We start from the raw sequence: 15,701 nt of genomic DNA, 5'->3' as shown, positions 1-15,701 counted from the left end.
AAGTCGTCCAGGTTGAAGACTTTCCAGACGACTTACTTACAAGTCTTCCAGTAGAAAAATTTCAAGCGGACCTGATTAGTCGCAGAAGGAGTTCGAGTACTCGTCATTGTGGTTATAGATCTGAAAAAATAAACGTGAAACGGTGAGAATGAGTAAATTGAAAGAGACAACGTTTTATGTTCATCTTTTCCACGAGTTTGATGACTTACCGGCGTTAGGGTTTACAGAGAAACGGCGCTACGGTTTACAGAGAAGAAGCGGCGGCGCTAGGGTTTAGAAGAAAGCGGCGGCGCTAGGTTTAGAAGAAAACGGCGTGCTAGCTAGTGTTTAGAGTAAGCGGCGGTGAGAACGTTGGTGAGCACCGGGTGGGGAGGCGACGGTTTGTTCGGAAATAGTGGAAGCGGGGGCGCTAGGGTTTAGAGGAATCGGCGGCGCTAGGGTTAGAAGAAGCTGCCGGCGACAACGGTGAGAATGAAGTGAGATAGATAGCCGACGTTGAGAACGATGGTTGTTCGGAAATAGTGGGAATTCGAATCGCCTTTGATATCGCCGGTGAGAGAGAACTGTTAGGGTTTCTGTTCGCGGAAAATGAAAAAAAAAAAAAAAAAAAATCACCTTATATATTGGGTAAATAATCCGGTTAGCTTTAAAAGTACATTGGTAACTTTAAGTTTGGTCCGGTTTAGACGACTTATTCTGGCTGATAATGTACATCAGACGACCTAATATTTAGTCGTCTGGGAACAGAAGACTAATATTAAGTCGTCCAATACCCTAAAATGAACCCCTAAACTAAAAATGACTAAATTAACTTACTAACCACGTTATAAAATCAAATTTATACTTCAATAGTGTTTACTATACACAGAAACGAACACGCCTAGGTAATTTTAAAAAATTTTCAAAACGGTTTTAATGCTTTCCAAAATCTACCCCTAAGAACACATACAATACTACAACATATGTTGATGAAACATAAACTAAAGAATATCATGACTCACTACTTTCACTCATCTGGGCTGAAAACAATTGAAATTTGTTATATATTAATTATATCTCTTAAGACATATGTTTAATTACATAATTTCCAATTTTTCACTTATCAAAATATTTTTTACAAAAATTTTTAAATTATGTTTAAGAATAACTGTCCAGACGACTTAACTTAAAGTCGTCTGGACGACTTATTTTCAAGTCGTCTGTTTACAGACGACTTGCGAGGGGTAGAAACGTAAAAAAAAATCCGTTTTTTTGTTTGTTCACAAGGAGATAGTTGTAATTTCAATAGCCTTTTTTAAGTTACTTTTGCCTTTGACCCAAGTTGGGGTACTCTTTTGGGTTTGACTCCAAGTTTTGAGTCACAATTGGTAATTCTCCCTAGAAGATAACAAGAGAGGAAGAGACCGGCTCAACAGTGTCATGGATCCTGGGGTAAATTTTATTTATTTATTTCCGAATTAATTTTTTTTTTTTGACAACCATTAATATTTTATTTTAAAATCTGATAAATATTTGTTTTTTTTAATATCAGAAGTATTTTAAAAAATAAAAGTGTGATAAAATAGAAATACTTTCATATAATTGTTTTTGACATCTTTTCTTTTTTTTTTAATATAAAAATACATGTATTTAAGAAAAAAGGGCACGTATTGGACCTGGCCGGTTGCACCACTTGTGCCCTATCTAAGCCGTCGATTAACCCATTGTTGATTTGTTAACGTGACGAACCCCATGGAGCTCGGCGAGGAGCCACGGCCTACAGCTACGAGGATGCCTAATGCAAATGGCTCTTTACTGGATTCTTCCGATGATGTCGAAGACGGTGGTGTTAGCGACGTCAACGAAGAACATGAAGGGAAATACGAGGAGGAAAGTGACGCGTCAAGCCGCGAGGAGGGCCAAGAATGGGAAGTGGATAGTTTCGACGATGGATTCGACTACAGACCTAGAAGGAATCTGGATCCCAACGATGAGATAGGTCAGAAGATGCATCGCTACAGATCTTCCATGTACAAGAGCAAGGTTTGTTTCATGATAAATGTTTCTTGATAGTGTGTAACTTTTGATAAACTTGATGATCATGATTCCTGGTGGTTTTCTCAGGGATTCGATGTTGATGGAGATAGCTACCCGGGGAGCATACTCTACAGAACACTCTTCCCCATCGAACTCGATGAACCATTTGAATGTATGTTTTTACCTGGACTTACTGTTACTGGACGTGAGTTCATGAAAACCATGGTTGATTTGGCTCTGGAAAGATACAACACGATCAAGGTTTGTCTTCATAAATTTTCATAAGTATTTGTTTGGTTTAGTTTTCATGAAACTAGGGTTGATATTTTTTTTTCTGGTAGGGATTAACTGTGACATGTGAATCTATTGTAAGGACCATCATTGGTTTGGCGTCTGGGGTCAAATGCTACATTACCTTTATGGCCAGAGTCTATCCAAATGGTGATCTTGTAGAGTACCAGGCAAAAACAGAGAAGAGAGTTTGGCAAAAGAAATTTCATGTTATCTTTTGCAGGCCAACTCCAGAACCCAAAGGTATACATTGACCTTAGCATGTGACTTGGTTCTCAAGTTACTTTTTCTTTGACTGTTCTATTGTAATTTTTGTGTTAGGTTGTTGTATATTTTAGAACTCAAAAACGTCACTTAAACTTGTGTGTTTCTGACTTTCACCAGACGTCTTTTTTTTTTTTTTAATATTGAAGATATCTCTCATGCAAAATCATGTGAAGCCACTACGCTTGTTCATGTTTCTGCTTTGTTAACATACCTATATATTTTTTTATTATGTCTTGAAGAAGAGCCGGTGGATGTTGAATACTCTGATTCTACCACCGATGGGGAGTATAGTGATGCGTCCAGTCGTGAAAGTGACCAAGCATGGGATGTGGATAGTTTCGACGAGGGAACTGATTTCAAACCCCCAACGAAGACAGCTCCCTCAGATGAAGAAATTGAAAAAATGCGTCTATATAGACCTCAGATGTACAAGAATAAGGTACTTTGTAGATTCTACTTATAAAAAAAGAACATCTCTTTGATTTATTTTATGAATCAACCATACAATAACTTTAATTTGGATCTATGGTGACTTTTCTGTTCAGAGAATTAAAATTTGTTAATCTGTATATCAAAGTATGTGTATCCAAAGTCAAATGATTGTGTGCTCATTCTCAGGGTTTCTTTGTTGATGGAGAAGTCTACCCGGGACGACTTCTTTACTTTTCTCCCGTTGACCTTGATAAGCAATTAGTTCCTACCGGGCTTACAGGTCGCCAGTACATGGAAAACATGGTGGATGTGGCCCTGGCTCAATACAACGAGATGAAGGTATATGATTACATCATATCTTAATTAAACATGTGAGGCAACTTACCAGTATTTGTCCGACAATTTGTTTTTGTGTAGGGATCCAATTTGACATTAGAATCTATTGTGAGGGCTAATCTGAGTAAGGTGAATGGGTTCAAGTCATACATCACGTTTATGGCTAGAGATATTGACAATGGAGATATTGTGGAGTATCAAGCTAAAGTAGAGAGGAAGTTTTGGCAAAGGGATCATCATGCCATCCTTTGTAGGCCAAGTCCAAAATCAGAAGATGTTGTAATTATGGGCTGATCTTAGGTTAAATAGTTATTAAATTCTTATGGTAATTGGGTTTGTTTTGATTTTCTGAATGGCAGATTGATGTTCTACCAAGCTTATGAGAGAAACTTATTCCGGGAGAAGACGCACCTTTATGTGTTTTAAATCTGTCTTGTTTTCTAATCAGAAGTTTAACGTTAAAATTATTTGCTAGTTTAATCGGATTTGAAGTTAAACTGACGTTCAAGGGAAACGCGCTCTGTAAGTAAGCTTGTGTTTAGTCACAATTGAACCTAAATTGATTATTTTAACATGGCCTATTGAGCATACATAAATAATAGTGTGAGACTGTAAATATACATTTTTCATTTGAAAAGTGTAAACTCAGCATGAAATGTCGGGTTTTACTAATTAACCATTCGTCCGTAATTGTGGGTTGAGCACACTTAATCTGGATATCAATCAGGCTAACATGATCTGGACGACCCATACGAGCAGAGTAGATTATAACTAGGCCTTGTCTTGTCCATAACTCTTTGTTGGGCTTACTTCAAAGTCGGTCGGTCTATAAACCATTACGAGATTATTTATTCAGAGGCTCTTTTATTTAACAAATATAAATTTTGATGTTTCAAGATATTAAAGACAACTAAGACATCATTAAATTCGATCAAATGAAACATTTCCAATCTATATTGGGTCTGATTAAAACTCCAGACATCAATAGCTTAGTTTTATCCACTCCTTGAACAAGTTAATCTTAGCATTTTCATCACAACTTGGTAGCAACCTCAATCTTCGATGTTATTTTCATTTGGCCTTTTTAAAACTTAAAAAACATGGCAACATTCTAAAGGTCATTTGATTACAGCAGGCTATTTAGTCATATTGGATGCCAAAACTTCAATTGTTTGTTTAAAATACTCATCCCTTATATACTAGAGGGCAAATAATCTAACAAATCAGAATTTAATACATAGATTAAAAAATATAAATAGTTTAAAATAAATGAAATATGAAAACTCAAAATGCTAAATATTTATTTGACGATGAAAATATTTTATTTAGCCACTTCGTGGACAGTTTTCTTCCCCACCACGATCAACATTCACAAACACTCTCCAATTAACTAATTACCTATATTTTAAAAATAAAATTCGTAATTGTTACACCTTTGAGTGTGTTATGATGAAACTGGAATTCTTCAAACATATTTGCATCTCAAAAATAAATTTTCAGCGTAAAAATATTTACATTCTATTTATGTATATTTAAACATAATGATCACGGATTTACATGAACCAAAACTCTAAACTGTTGTAAGAGAAATATAACAAGCTAGCACAAACTTTACAACCAAGTAAAATGAATTGAAATTTAAACTGAAATTTTAAAAGATAATTATTGATCAGTTCGTTCGTGAAAAGAAGAGAAGGTCACTATTATTTTAATTTGAAGAGTTTGGAAATTTCAAAATAGATATGTTTCGATAATTTTATATTAATTTTAATTTTGTTGAAAATCTGTGTAGTCAATGATGTTTGATAAATTTTTTGATGATCTGTTGAATTAGTTTTAGTTTATATATTTAATAATATATTTTAGAAAATAGTGTATTTCTTAATTATTGTATCTTCAACTTAAATATCAAATATTTTGATACGGAGAAATATTATATTTTTTGTCTACAACTCTAAATACATTGAGTATTAGCATGAATGAGATAAATATTTGTTTTTCTAAAAATTATACTGTTTTAATATAATAAATTAATCATTTTTTCCTCCTTCATCATTCATTCAAAGTATACGGCGCTTAACCGAAGCCAAATCAACCAATCTCTTGGAACAGATTTTACGACTGCGATTAGCCAATTGGATTCTAGAAAATGCAACAAAGATTTTAACCAAACACCAATGATTTTCCAATAAGATTTGACTTCTATGTCAAACACCAATAACTTGTAGATAATGCTACAAAGAAATTTTTTAGAAGTAAACATACCCAATTCTGGATAAAACACAAAGAACTGGTAATCATCTTCTAAAAACTTAAGAACTTATAAACTTATCAAAATATCTATAAGATGATTCTCAATCTTGGGAAATGAAACATCTATCAGTTAAAGAAATGTTGTCAATAAAGAAAAAAAACAAATTTATTTCACATATGTTAGTATAGATGTTTTTCTATTCATTTTTTGTGCACGAACATAAAGTCTAATGCTCATTAGTATTGTTCTCTTACATAAATCTAACTTCAAAAAATTTATTGTTCACCTAAAAAGTTATTCTAACAACACAAAAGTTATGATTGATCTTTGATTTCAGCTTAATGAAAGAAACCATAATTATAACCATAAACATATTCTTGTTTCATTAGAAATTGTTTGAACAGGAAATATATAGAAGTTTTTTTGAATTTTTCTGCTTTTCCCTTTTTTTTTCCTTTTTCCTTATTTTTTTCAAAAACTTTTTTTTTATTTTTCTAAAAAGATTATATAATAAATCTTAAATTCTAAACCATAATCCCACATCCTAAACTTAATCATCCTTAAAATCTAAACCTTTAAGTGTGGTATAGTTTATCATACAGATATCAAGGTGTTTTACTTTTAATAAAATCTATTTTGGCTATTTTGACTTGTAGAAACAATTTTTGTGATATATCATTTTGTTTTATTTTTATTTTATACTCATAATATTAAATTATATTCTCTTGTTTTCAAAATCATATTCGATGACAACTATATTCAAGAATAGTTGCAAAACTTTTAATTCGACCAAGTGTGTTGATCTTAAAAGATGTATCAAGTATTGTGATAACTTAAGAACTGATATAGTGTTCTCTTTTCATCAGCCTAAATTAAATGAACATTTGCCAACACTTAGAAGTTAAACCAAAACTTATCCAAACTTCTCTCAAACCCCCCACCAAATTATTACTATTACTATTCCAATACATTACATGAGGATAAAGTAGTTTATACAAAGAAAATTTAGTGAGGTATTAAAGACGCGATTATTTAAAGATCACCGTGAGTGCCTTGTGTTTAATTTTGAATAGTTTATAGTTTTATGCATATTAAAATATATAATACCACCACTTATAAAGTTCATCAACCCATCTTCAAAGGTGATAGTTTTTAAATGTAGACTTTTTGGTAAAACTTTTAAAACAAACTAGATCATGATCCGCGCGACCGCGCGGATTTTATTTTTTATTTTTAACATATAACATATATTCTATAATAGTTGATACAATTTGGAATTTGTCATTTTCACATAATGTGGTTTTATATAATTTTGAATTTATCTAAAACATATTGTTTAAGAACAATGTTAAAACTGTTTTTTCTATTAATAATTTTTCATTGGTGTATTAGAGATATACAGTGAAACCTCTATAAATTAATAATGTTGGGAATTATACCAAAACTATAATTTTTTATTAATTTATAGAGATTATTAATTTATCGAGATATTAATTGAACCAAAAATTCAATTTGAGACTATGAAATTATACTAATTTATAGAGATATTAATTTATATATTATTAATTTAAAGATGTTATACTATAACTGTATAGTGAAAACACTAATATAATGTCAACCAATACGATTTGGTTTTGACATTGTGCTTTTTGGGATTTTTTTCTAAAAGTTTTGTGAATGTGCAATGATGAATACGAAGACAAGTACTTGTACACACATTTTAGTGGAAGAAAATGAATATTTTCTAACCTATTAAGTCAGATATAATAAATACAAAATCTCTTGACATCGAAATTTTATGTATGGTAGAATAAACTTGGAGAAGAGGATTTTCCATATTCATGATTTTTCAAATCTGACAATTTGATTGTGAATATTTGATTGTAACCGAGATTTTAGGTATAATAGACTCAATTTGGTGAAGAGGTTTTCCAATAATCGTTTTTAAGTATAAATTGATGTTTCTGTTATTGAAGTAAGAATATATGTTAGTATATTCTATTTAGTGTATATTCAAAGCAAACCTTGATTATTTGAACATCTAAGAAAATATATTCTGATATCTTTATTATTGAGTTTCAAAAGTTTTGTATCAAGCTATTTAAAAATTTAAGATTCATCAGTATTTGATTCCAATTAATTGTTTTTTTAATTAAAATGGATTTTGTGTTTAAGATAATTATAGTTTAATGATGGGAGGAAATGTGTTCTTAAGTTATTTGGTTAATTGAATCAATTGTTTAGGAAATAACCAGACCAAAATAGTCAAAATTGTATAATGACTGGCTAAGGATTCGTGTAAAAAAGGATTCATGTAATATTTTATCTTTTTGTCAACCTACTCAGTTTAAGTTTGTATAAGTTGATGACAAAAAAAGGATTAGCGTAATATTTGTATTTTTTTGTCAACCTACTCGTGTAATATTTATATTTTTAATAACATGTGTAATATTTATTTTTGTTTCTATCTATTTATATTTTTATTTTTAAGAACTTAGACTCGTGTTATATTTATATTGGAGATATTTATTGTATTCATTTGACTATAATAAAAGAGAGGGGTTATTATATTTTTACTATGATATAATATAAATATGATAATGTGAGTATACTCTAACGAAAAGAACATATATTTTGTTTAATAGATGCATAGACATAGATCTTATAGTAGAGTTAAATGATAGATAGTTGATATTAAACTCTTTAAGAAAATATTTAAATGAAAGGTTAGACTAAGAATAATAATATGATGTCCAATTTAAAAATCCACCTAAAAGAAGTTATAATGTTTCTGTTTTAATAAGATACATACACATATCATTTCCAAAACCACATAACTAAAAAAGATTTGAATTAAAATTGGATAGTAGGAAAGCAAAGCAGAGTTGATAAAAAGGAGTGTCAGTGGCAACGTATAATAATACCAGTCGTGCGTTCAATCGTACAGAAAGAAACATCAAATCATTCCATTAAATAGTTTGCTTCTCTTCTCTCTCTCATAATATTTGTCCGATCGAGCAGCTTATAGTAATTTATATATCACCGGTTTAGTATTGGTACGATGATGATGAAGCAACAAGATTCGTCAGCTCAACAACCTGAAATTGCTATAATCGTGGGCGGTTCTTCTTCATCTCCTCCTCCTCAGGTGTGCATGTCTCTCAAACAAAAACAAAAACAAAAAGAATCTCAGATTTGTCTCTTTCTTTTAAGAGTAACCTTATAAGCTTTTGTTATTCTGGGTTTGTAGATTATTAGGTGAATCTTATAGCTTTTCCCTCATTACCATGTGTCTGTCTTATTTTGAAGAATCGCTAGGAAAACGTATCTTTTGAAGTTTTATTATTAATGGGTTTGTAGACTATAAGGTAAAGGTGACATCTTTGTTGTCTGTTTCTTTATTTCCACGGTTGGATTTTTCCATGAATTTTCCTTGTAAAGTTTAAGGGTTTATATTGGCTTAGACGTTCTGCTTGGGATCTTTTTCTCTTCCTCTGGAATCTGGATTTGATATGTTTAATTCACTTAGTAGCCATAGAATCTCCTTTTGATTTGTTTATATCTCTGTTAATAACAAAAACAGAGCTACTTGGGATTTGTTTTATAACATAGATGAAGGTTTCAGCTTTTTTGAGGAAAAAAGTGAAATGACAAATACATAGAGCTATTGACATGTTAGATTGTTTTCTCAGATTTTTGGGTATAGAGAAAGAATGTTTTTATTCTGAGCATGAGGTCTAGTTTGCATATGTTTTACCATTGCAAAGTTAGTATCTTTTTAAAGAGTCAAGTAAATGAAAACACTTTTATCTATAGTAATCATTTTCAGTTCTGTTTTTGCTTTATTGTGCATGAGAAAAGGCCTGAATTTTTGACATGTATTATCACTCTACTTTCTATAGGCTGATCATCAGGTGCAAGAAAAATCTACTGAAGATGCACCGAGGAGCGGAACCCACTTGGATCTTTCTATACAGATACCCACTAAACCAAAGAGTTCACTGAAGTCCACAAGTTCATTCAAAACCGTTAGTACATCCTCACCAAGAGGGATCTTGCGCAACCTAAGCTTCAAGAAGAAAGCTGTAGTAGCTCATCCGCAAAGCGAGAGAAGCTCTCTACTATCTCCTCCCCATCTCATGGAAACACCTATAAAGCCTAATATCACTTCCGGTTCAACACCTTCTCCTTATTGGAAAAGATGCTTGTCCCTTCCAACTAGACATGCTTCAAAGCTGTCTCCTAAGGCATCTGCACATGTTTCAGTTGAACCACCTAATGTGAGTTCTTTTGCCATAATATAAATGTGCAAACATGTTAAATTTACTAAATTTTTTTGTCCAAAAACATAGCAGGAAAAAGGAGAAAAAGAAGATTGTATTCTGTTACAGAAAGATTCAACTTATCCATCAGTTTCAAGGTCCTTGTCCATGCCTGGGAGGAACATAGTGATCGTGAGATCCATTTCCTTTGACAACCACAAAGCTCATGTTTCCTCTGAGACAGATCAAACCTCTCATGTTCCCACGGAAGAAACAGATGAAGAGATTCCAGAAGAAGAAGCGGTGTGCAGAATCTGTCTAGACGTGTTGGAAGAAGGCAACACTCTGAAAATGGAGTGCAGCTGCAAAGGCGATCTCAGACTTGTTCACGAAGCGTGTGCCATCAAGTGGTTTAGCACAAAGGGGACGAGAACCTGTGACGTTTGCAGACAAGAAGTCCAGAACTTACCGGTTATGTTGCTTCGTGTGCCGACGACTAACCAATCAAACAACAGACGTGCTCGCGGTCAACAGAATATACAGTCACAAACCGCTAGGTAACTTCTAGATTCTTCTTTAATTTGACACCAGTCTACTGAGAGAAACTGAAATGGTTTTGGTGGTGGCAGTGCTTGGCAAGAGTTTGTGGTGCTAGTTCTGATCAGCGCAGTCTGTTACTTCTTCTTCCTCGAGCAGTTACTGGTAGCCACCGAATATATAAATTATTTGTTTTTGCTTTGATAGATAAAGACATTGACAAAGGTTTCTATTGTTAGATTAGGGACTTGAACACGAAAGCCGTCTACATAGCAGGACCGTTTTCATTAACGTTGGGACTCTTAGCATCTGTTTTCGCCAGTGTCCTTGGTAAAACACAACCACTCTAATACTTCCTCCAAAGTCTCACTCTTTCTTTCACTTTTGTTAGCCAAACAAAAATTTTAAAAGCTTCTGTTATTACAATATGATTGTTCAGCTATTAGAGAGTACATATGGACATATGCAGCACTTGAGTTTGCGCTTGTGGGCATCTTGGTTCATCTACTATATACTATAGTAAGCAATAGTCTCTCACTTGAATACTAAATAAAAAAAAGGAATATTAAATCAAAACATTTACTCAAATCTTTTACGTTTCAGGTGAGAGTATCTGCAATCTATGCTATACTTTTTGCAGGGGTACTTGGTTTTGGGATAGCAGTGTGCCTTAACTCATTGTACCTTTATTATTTCGCTTGGCGTGTACGTCTTGCTGCACAGAACTCACTTCCAGTTTGAAATCTCTTTTCATGTTGGCTGTTCGTTGAGTTTGTACCGTGGAAAAAAAGAAGGTGGTTAAGGTGTTGTGACTTGTAAAATGTAAATATATATAACCACTCTTCTTCCAATATGTAAGGTGAAGGTGTTTCTTTCTTGTCCCTTAGTCTTTTTATTCAGGGACGATTATGATTTGTAACAGAGAAATACAACACTTGCAAAATCTAAGTTTCCATCAACTCAACAAAGCTTTTATCGTTTATATATAAATACACAGATAATCAACTACTTTGACATGGCAGTAAGTAACACCAAACACGAGAGTGAGTGAGGTCTCTCAGTACTTTGACATGATTTGCCAATATAGTTCCTTTGGAGCTGCACCAAAACAATGGAACAAGAAAGCTTTCATATTAGTCTAGGTGAGTGGTAAAAGTCAGTTTTCTTTTATAAGTTTTATGGAACCAGAGACAATGGGTTGTGTTTGGTAATGAGTCACACTTACCGGGCAAACCGGTGAAAATCTCAAACTGCTCGTAAGCCTGCCTCACAAACATCTCTGAGCCTGACACTGTCACTGCTCCGCATTCTTCTGCTTCCCGTAACAGTCGTGTGATTCTTGGTGTATAAACCGCATCAAACACCAGTGCGTAGTGCTTCAATGCATGCTGGAGAAACAAACAAAAAAAGAAGAAGCTAATAAGTTTAAGAACGGCTCCTTAGTAACTGACAGAAACCAAAAGGAAAGAGTTGTAACCTTGGAGATGGGAGTCTCATCAGCATTTGGTTGCATTCCCATAGACGTGGTGTTGGCCAAAACCATGCCATCTTCTGGGTGGAAGTTATCTAAATCCGTGAGAGATAACGCTTTGCCTCCAATTGCTTCTGCGAGTTCTACTGCTCGTTCTATCATAACACACAACATGACAGAGTAGTGTCAAAGACAAGCATGACCGTTTAATAGAATCTATAAAAGGGGAAAGTAACCAAATGTAGGATATGTACATTACCATAAGTTCGATTAGCAATCACAACCTTGGCACCCTTCTCTTTTGCACCATAAGCAAGTGCCTTGCCTGCTCCACCAGCACCAATAACCACCACTGTTTTACCGGCTAATGGCGAAGAAGAAGAAGGTACACTGCTTGGACCACTTGAGCCTTAACAAAAGAAAAAAGGCTACATGAGGTCAAACCTACATTTCTCCAGATTAAAGCTGTTGATGTGAAGATATAACTTACTTCGAAGGCCATCCTCAATAGCAGAAATGCAACCAATACAATCCGTGTTGTAACCCAGCAACTTGCCGTCGCTTTGTCTCCTTAGTATAGTGTTCACAGCTCCTATAGACTGTTAAAAAAAAATCAAGCATTCAGTGTGAAGCAGGATGGCTATTTTATTCTATCTGGTAATATTTAGTTATTAGCAGTGTTCTAAAAATCTGTCTAGATGCCTGTCTAAACACTAATCCTCTATCAGACGCCTAAGTCCTAACCACCGCCTAGCGGTTTCTTAAACATTTATTATTAAATTAGCAAAACCAGACCTTTGCCAATGGATCAACCTCATCACAACATTTCAAAGCAGCTTCTTTGTGTGGAATTGTACAGCTGCAGGTAAAAAACAGAACCAAAACATAATAAACTGGGAGTAAACCTTTTTTGTCACCGTGATAGCTTTTTTTACCTGAATCCAGCGAAATCAGAGGATGAGTAAGTTTTGAGAAAGCTTGCAAGATCATCAACCAAGAGATGAACATAGACTCCATTATAATCAACCGACTTGAAAGCTTGATTGTGAACAACAGGTGATTTGCTGTGGCTGACAGGCTTCCCAATGATTCCATACACCTTAGTGTCAGGACCAATCCTCCTGAAGTTGTAAAGATCCAACAGTTCCTTGATCGTCGGCTGGCCAGGAGCTGAAACTTTCCCGGATTCTAAAGTGCCGAAGGTCAAGTATCCACCAAACTTCGAACAGAGAATCCGAGACATTAGTCCTCTTTCTCCCATAACAAGTCCTATTGTAGGAACCTGAGCTCAGCAAAGAATCACAATCAAAGAATAATAGCAAAACGCTTTGACTCTAACTAATACAACTTACTTGAGCGTTTGAGGTGATATGGAACATGCGAGCAACATCTGTTATATCCACAGCTGTAGTAGCGATTTTCACAATGTCGGCTCCAGCTTCTTGTATTCTTAAAGCAAGGTCGCTGAGATCTTCGACAGAAGGGGTGCTCTGATAGTTATGCGACGAAACAATGACTCTGAAATTTTCAGGCTTCTTTCCTTTAATAGATTTGATGAACTCACTTGCAACCTTTATAGATTACAAACAAGAAGGATAATTAACATCAAAAACAAATACCAAAAAAATCTTCAGTTTTGTCACGATGATAACCTTAAGTTCGACATCGATGTAATCAGCTCCTAGTTCCATAGCCAAACGGAGCACATCCAGACGCTCGTTTTCATCGCCTTCGTATCGACCGCCTTCCCATTTTGGCCTATAGAACACAGCAACAACATTACTCATAGTGTGCACCACAAGTTATAAAAGAAGAAGGCAGAGAGACAAACCTGTAGGTGAATAGAGTGGGGAGAGGAGATTTGTTTATAATAGTTTTAAGATCCTCGAGAGGGTTGTTGAACTCTTTGAGACTATCTAATCTTATTTCCACCAAGTCTGCACCCAACTCCTGTGCTTTGTGAGTTTCAGCCACCATCTTGTCTATTGAATCCGCCATCACTGGAGCACAGATCAAGCTCGGATTCTTCGCAATTTCTTGACTTGCGATCTCCTTCTCCGTGGTGTTTGAAGCCACCTATATAAAGTTCCACAATCTATTAGCTGTTTCATCTTTTTTAAAGCTTCTAAATTTCAAATCCAAAACTACCTACTTAGAACTAAAAGAGACAAACACTTCATCCGAAAATTTCAGAACAAAAGAGACAAACTTTATTTGAACCGATCAATCTGCGAAGTCGTCACTGTTCCTCTAGCACTCTCCGAAACGTGATGGAACCAAAAATTCAGACAAAAGAGACAAACTTTGTCTGAACCAATCAATCTGCGAAGTCTATCATTGTTCCTCTACCACTCTCCGAAACGGTAACAGAACCAAAAATTCAGACAAAAGGGACAAACTTTGTCTGAACCAATCAATCTGCGAAGTCTATACTGTTCACTAGCACTCTCCGAAACGTAATAGAACCAAAAAAATCAGAAAAAAGAGACAAACTTTGTCTGAACCGATCAATCTGCGAGAAGTCTATCATTGTTCTTTCACTAGCACTCTCCGAAACAAAACTAAAACCAATTGAAAGAATCACTTACGCAGGCATTGCTTGGTTCCTCCATCCTCTGACGTCGCTGTCGATCGGAAAACACTAACGGAACCGGCACACTTGTGGTTTCGGCGGAGGAGAAGCTAGATTTGAAGCGGAGGGAGAAATGGGAGGCCGGAAGAAGACGGAGGTTGGCGATGGAGGTTGGTGATGATGATGATCGTGGGGTGGCGAGGAGATGAGGAGGGTAGGTGAGACGAGCAGTAGCCATTGAGAGTTGAGAGAGAGGAGAGGACCAATGGAGCTTGCAGCCTTTTTCTACATTTTTTTTTAATACACTTAACCAAAGATGGTTGGTGGCTTGGGATTGGTGGTGACTTCTATTATTTCATTTTTTTATATATTTTGTAGTAACAGATTATTCCCTAACAACAATAATTTTAATATATTATATCATAATTCTATTTTGTAATTATATATATGTGATTTTAACATTTGCCCCCAAAAAAATATAATTATATATGTTTTTCATAAATCCTCAAGGGAAATCAGAGGTGTAGGATAAAGTTAAAAAGGAAATGATGCAAAGATAGTAGAGATATTGCCAAATTAGTGAAACAAAATAAAGTGTTATTAGCTTGTTCTTGTGCATACACTAATTATCATTTGTTGGGCTCCGTATGTTTGCATGGCGAAAATGGGCTTGGATTAGTGAGCCCATGATAAGCCTGTTTAGTGAATTATGATTTGTTGCGCTCGTTACTAAATTTACATGTAATGAATTGACTGTATTCATATAACTTCTTTGGTTTTACATCTTTACCTGAATGGCCACTTCACTAGAATCCACTTAGTAGTAGTTAACATAGAATCAGATATCAAACTTTAGCTTCACTCTATCACAGCAATAGTTATACACTAACACCAATATACAGACTGCTTTCCTGGTGGTTCAAGAGGTTCCACTAACTCTTATTCTTGATATATATTTATGACTTTTTTAGTTACATATATCAAATTCCATAATTTTCTAAAAAATCAAAAACCACAAGATGGAATATTAATTTCATTCAATCAATTAAAGTGTTAAATAGGAGTATATTTTAATTCAAAGTTTTCTTTTCGACTGGATTAGTAGTAGAAACGAAATAAAATATAGGTAGATCGGTTTAATTTATCATGGTTTCAATTTCGATGCATAATAAAATATGTCAACTTTAATTTTTAATTGTGTTTTAGTCATAGTTTAGGTATATATGTGGTATCCATTATTCAGAATTGATATCTTAGCTAAGT

General features: G+C 34.3%; 3 protein-coding genes across 5 annotated transcripts; 2 read left to right on the top strand and 1 right to left on the bottom strand.

The window, feature by feature from the left end:
- Window positions 1-1,623: 1,623 nt before the first annotated feature.
- LOC108807518 (uncharacterized) lies at window positions 1,624-3,743 on the top strand. Its single transcript, XM_018579803.2, has 6 exons — window positions 1,624-2,022; window positions 2,104-2,277; window positions 2,358-2,550; window positions 2,814-3,013; window positions 3,193-3,345; window positions 3,424-3,743. The coding sequence occupies exons 1-6, from the start codon at window positions 1,732-1,734 to the stop codon at window positions 3,634-3,636; spliced, it is 1,224 nt and encodes a 407-aa protein (XP_018435305.1). The 5' UTR covers window positions 1,624-1,731; the 3' UTR covers window positions 3,637-3,743.
- Window positions 3,744-8,526: 4,783 nt separating this feature from the next.
- On the top strand, window positions 8,527-11,270 carry LOC108812934 (uncharacterized). 3 transcript variants are annotated; one of them, XR_008935922.1, is made up of 7 exons: window positions 8,527-8,744; window positions 9,499-9,876; window positions 9,949-10,415; window positions 10,488-10,560; window positions 10,640-10,725; window positions 10,835-10,914; window positions 10,999-11,067. XR_008935922.1 is itself a non-coding variant. In XM_018585335.2 (7 exons), exons 1-7 carry the CDS (start codon window positions 8,658-8,660, stop codon window positions 11,134-11,136), a joined length of 1,311 nt encoding a protein of 436 aa, XP_018440837.1. In that variant the 5' UTR covers window positions 8,530-8,657; the 3' UTR covers window positions 11,137-11,270. The 3 variants fall into 3 exon arrangements, 2 of the variants coding, with proteins under 2 accessions (XP_018440837.1, XP_018440836.1); XM_018585335.2 differs by having other exon boundaries at window positions 8,530-8,744; window positions 9,952-10,415; window positions 10,635-10,725; window positions 10,999-11,270; XM_018585334.2 differs by having other exon boundaries at window positions 8,530-8,744; window positions 10,635-10,725; window positions 10,999-11,270.
- Window positions 11,223-14,760, bottom strand: LOC108812933 (bifunctional 3-dehydroquinate dehydratase/shikimate dehydrogenase, chloroplastic). Its single transcript, XM_018585333.2, has 11 exons — window positions 14,455-14,760; window positions 13,698-13,942; window positions 13,519-13,624; window positions 13,219-13,437; window positions 12,802-13,148; window positions 12,662-12,725; window positions 12,357-12,465; window positions 12,126-12,275; window positions 11,873-12,021; window positions 11,621-11,783; window positions 11,223-11,493 (listed from the first exon to the last, which is right to left on the bottom strand). Exons 1-11 carry the CDS (start codon window positions 14,674-14,676, stop codon window positions 11,453-11,455), a joined length of 1,815 nt encoding a protein of 604 aa, XP_018440835.1. The 5' UTR covers window positions 14,677-14,760; the 3' UTR covers window positions 11,223-11,452.
- Between the last annotated feature and the right edge of the window lie 941 nt (window positions 14,761-15,701).

The sequence above is a fragment of the Raphanus sativus genome, chromosome 6, assembly GCF_000801105.2.
Source record: "Raphanus sativus cultivar WK10039 chromosome 6, ASM80110v3, whole genome shotgun sequence".
Classification (NCBI taxonomy): Eukaryota; Viridiplantae; Streptophyta; class Magnoliopsida; order Brassicales; family Brassicaceae; genus Raphanus; species Raphanus sativus.
The sequence above is the reverse complement of the archived record's forward strand: the minus strand, read 5'-3'. Positions and strand labels throughout refer to the sequence as shown.

Excerpts from the sequence above, each read along its gene's own strand:
- LOC108812934 (XM_018585334.2), top strand. The coding sequence starts at position 8,658 with ATGATGATGAAGCAACAAGATTCGTCAGCTCAACAACCTGAAATTGCT. Across the intron at positions 8,745-9,498 it reads CTTCATCTCCTCCTCCTCAG|GCTGATCATCAGGTGCAAGA; the intron begins GTGTGCATGTCT and ends TACTTTCTATAG. Across the intron at positions 10,416-10,487 it reads ATACAGTCACAAACCGCTAG|TGCTTGGCAAGAGTTTGTGG; the intron begins GTAACTTCTAGA and ends TGGTGGTGGCAG.
- LOC108812933 (XM_018585333.2), bottom strand. The coding sequence starts at position 14,676 with ATGGCTACTGCTCGTCTCACCTACCCTCCTCATCTCCTCGCCACCCCA. Across the intron at positions 12,466-12,661 it reads AGGTTGATCCATTGGCAAAG|TCTATAGGAGCTGTGAACAC; the intron begins GTCTGGTTTTGC and ends TTTTTTTAACAG. Across the intron at positions 12,022-12,125 it reads GATTGCTAATCGAACTTATG|AACGAGCAGTAGAACTCGCA; the intron begins GTAATGTACATA and ends GTGTTATGATAG.
- LOC108807518 (XM_018579803.2), top strand. The coding sequence starts at position 1,732 with ATGGAGCTCGGCGAGGAGCCACGGCCTACAGCTACGAGGATGCCTAAT. Across the intron at positions 2,278-2,357 it reads AAAGATACAACACGATCAAG|GGATTAACTGTGACATGTGA; the intron begins GTTTGTCTTCAT and ends TTTTTCTGGTAG. Across the intron at positions 2,551-2,813 it reads GCCAACTCCAGAACCCAAAG|AAGAGCCGGTGGATGTTGAA; the intron begins GTATACATTGAC and ends TATGTCTTGAAG.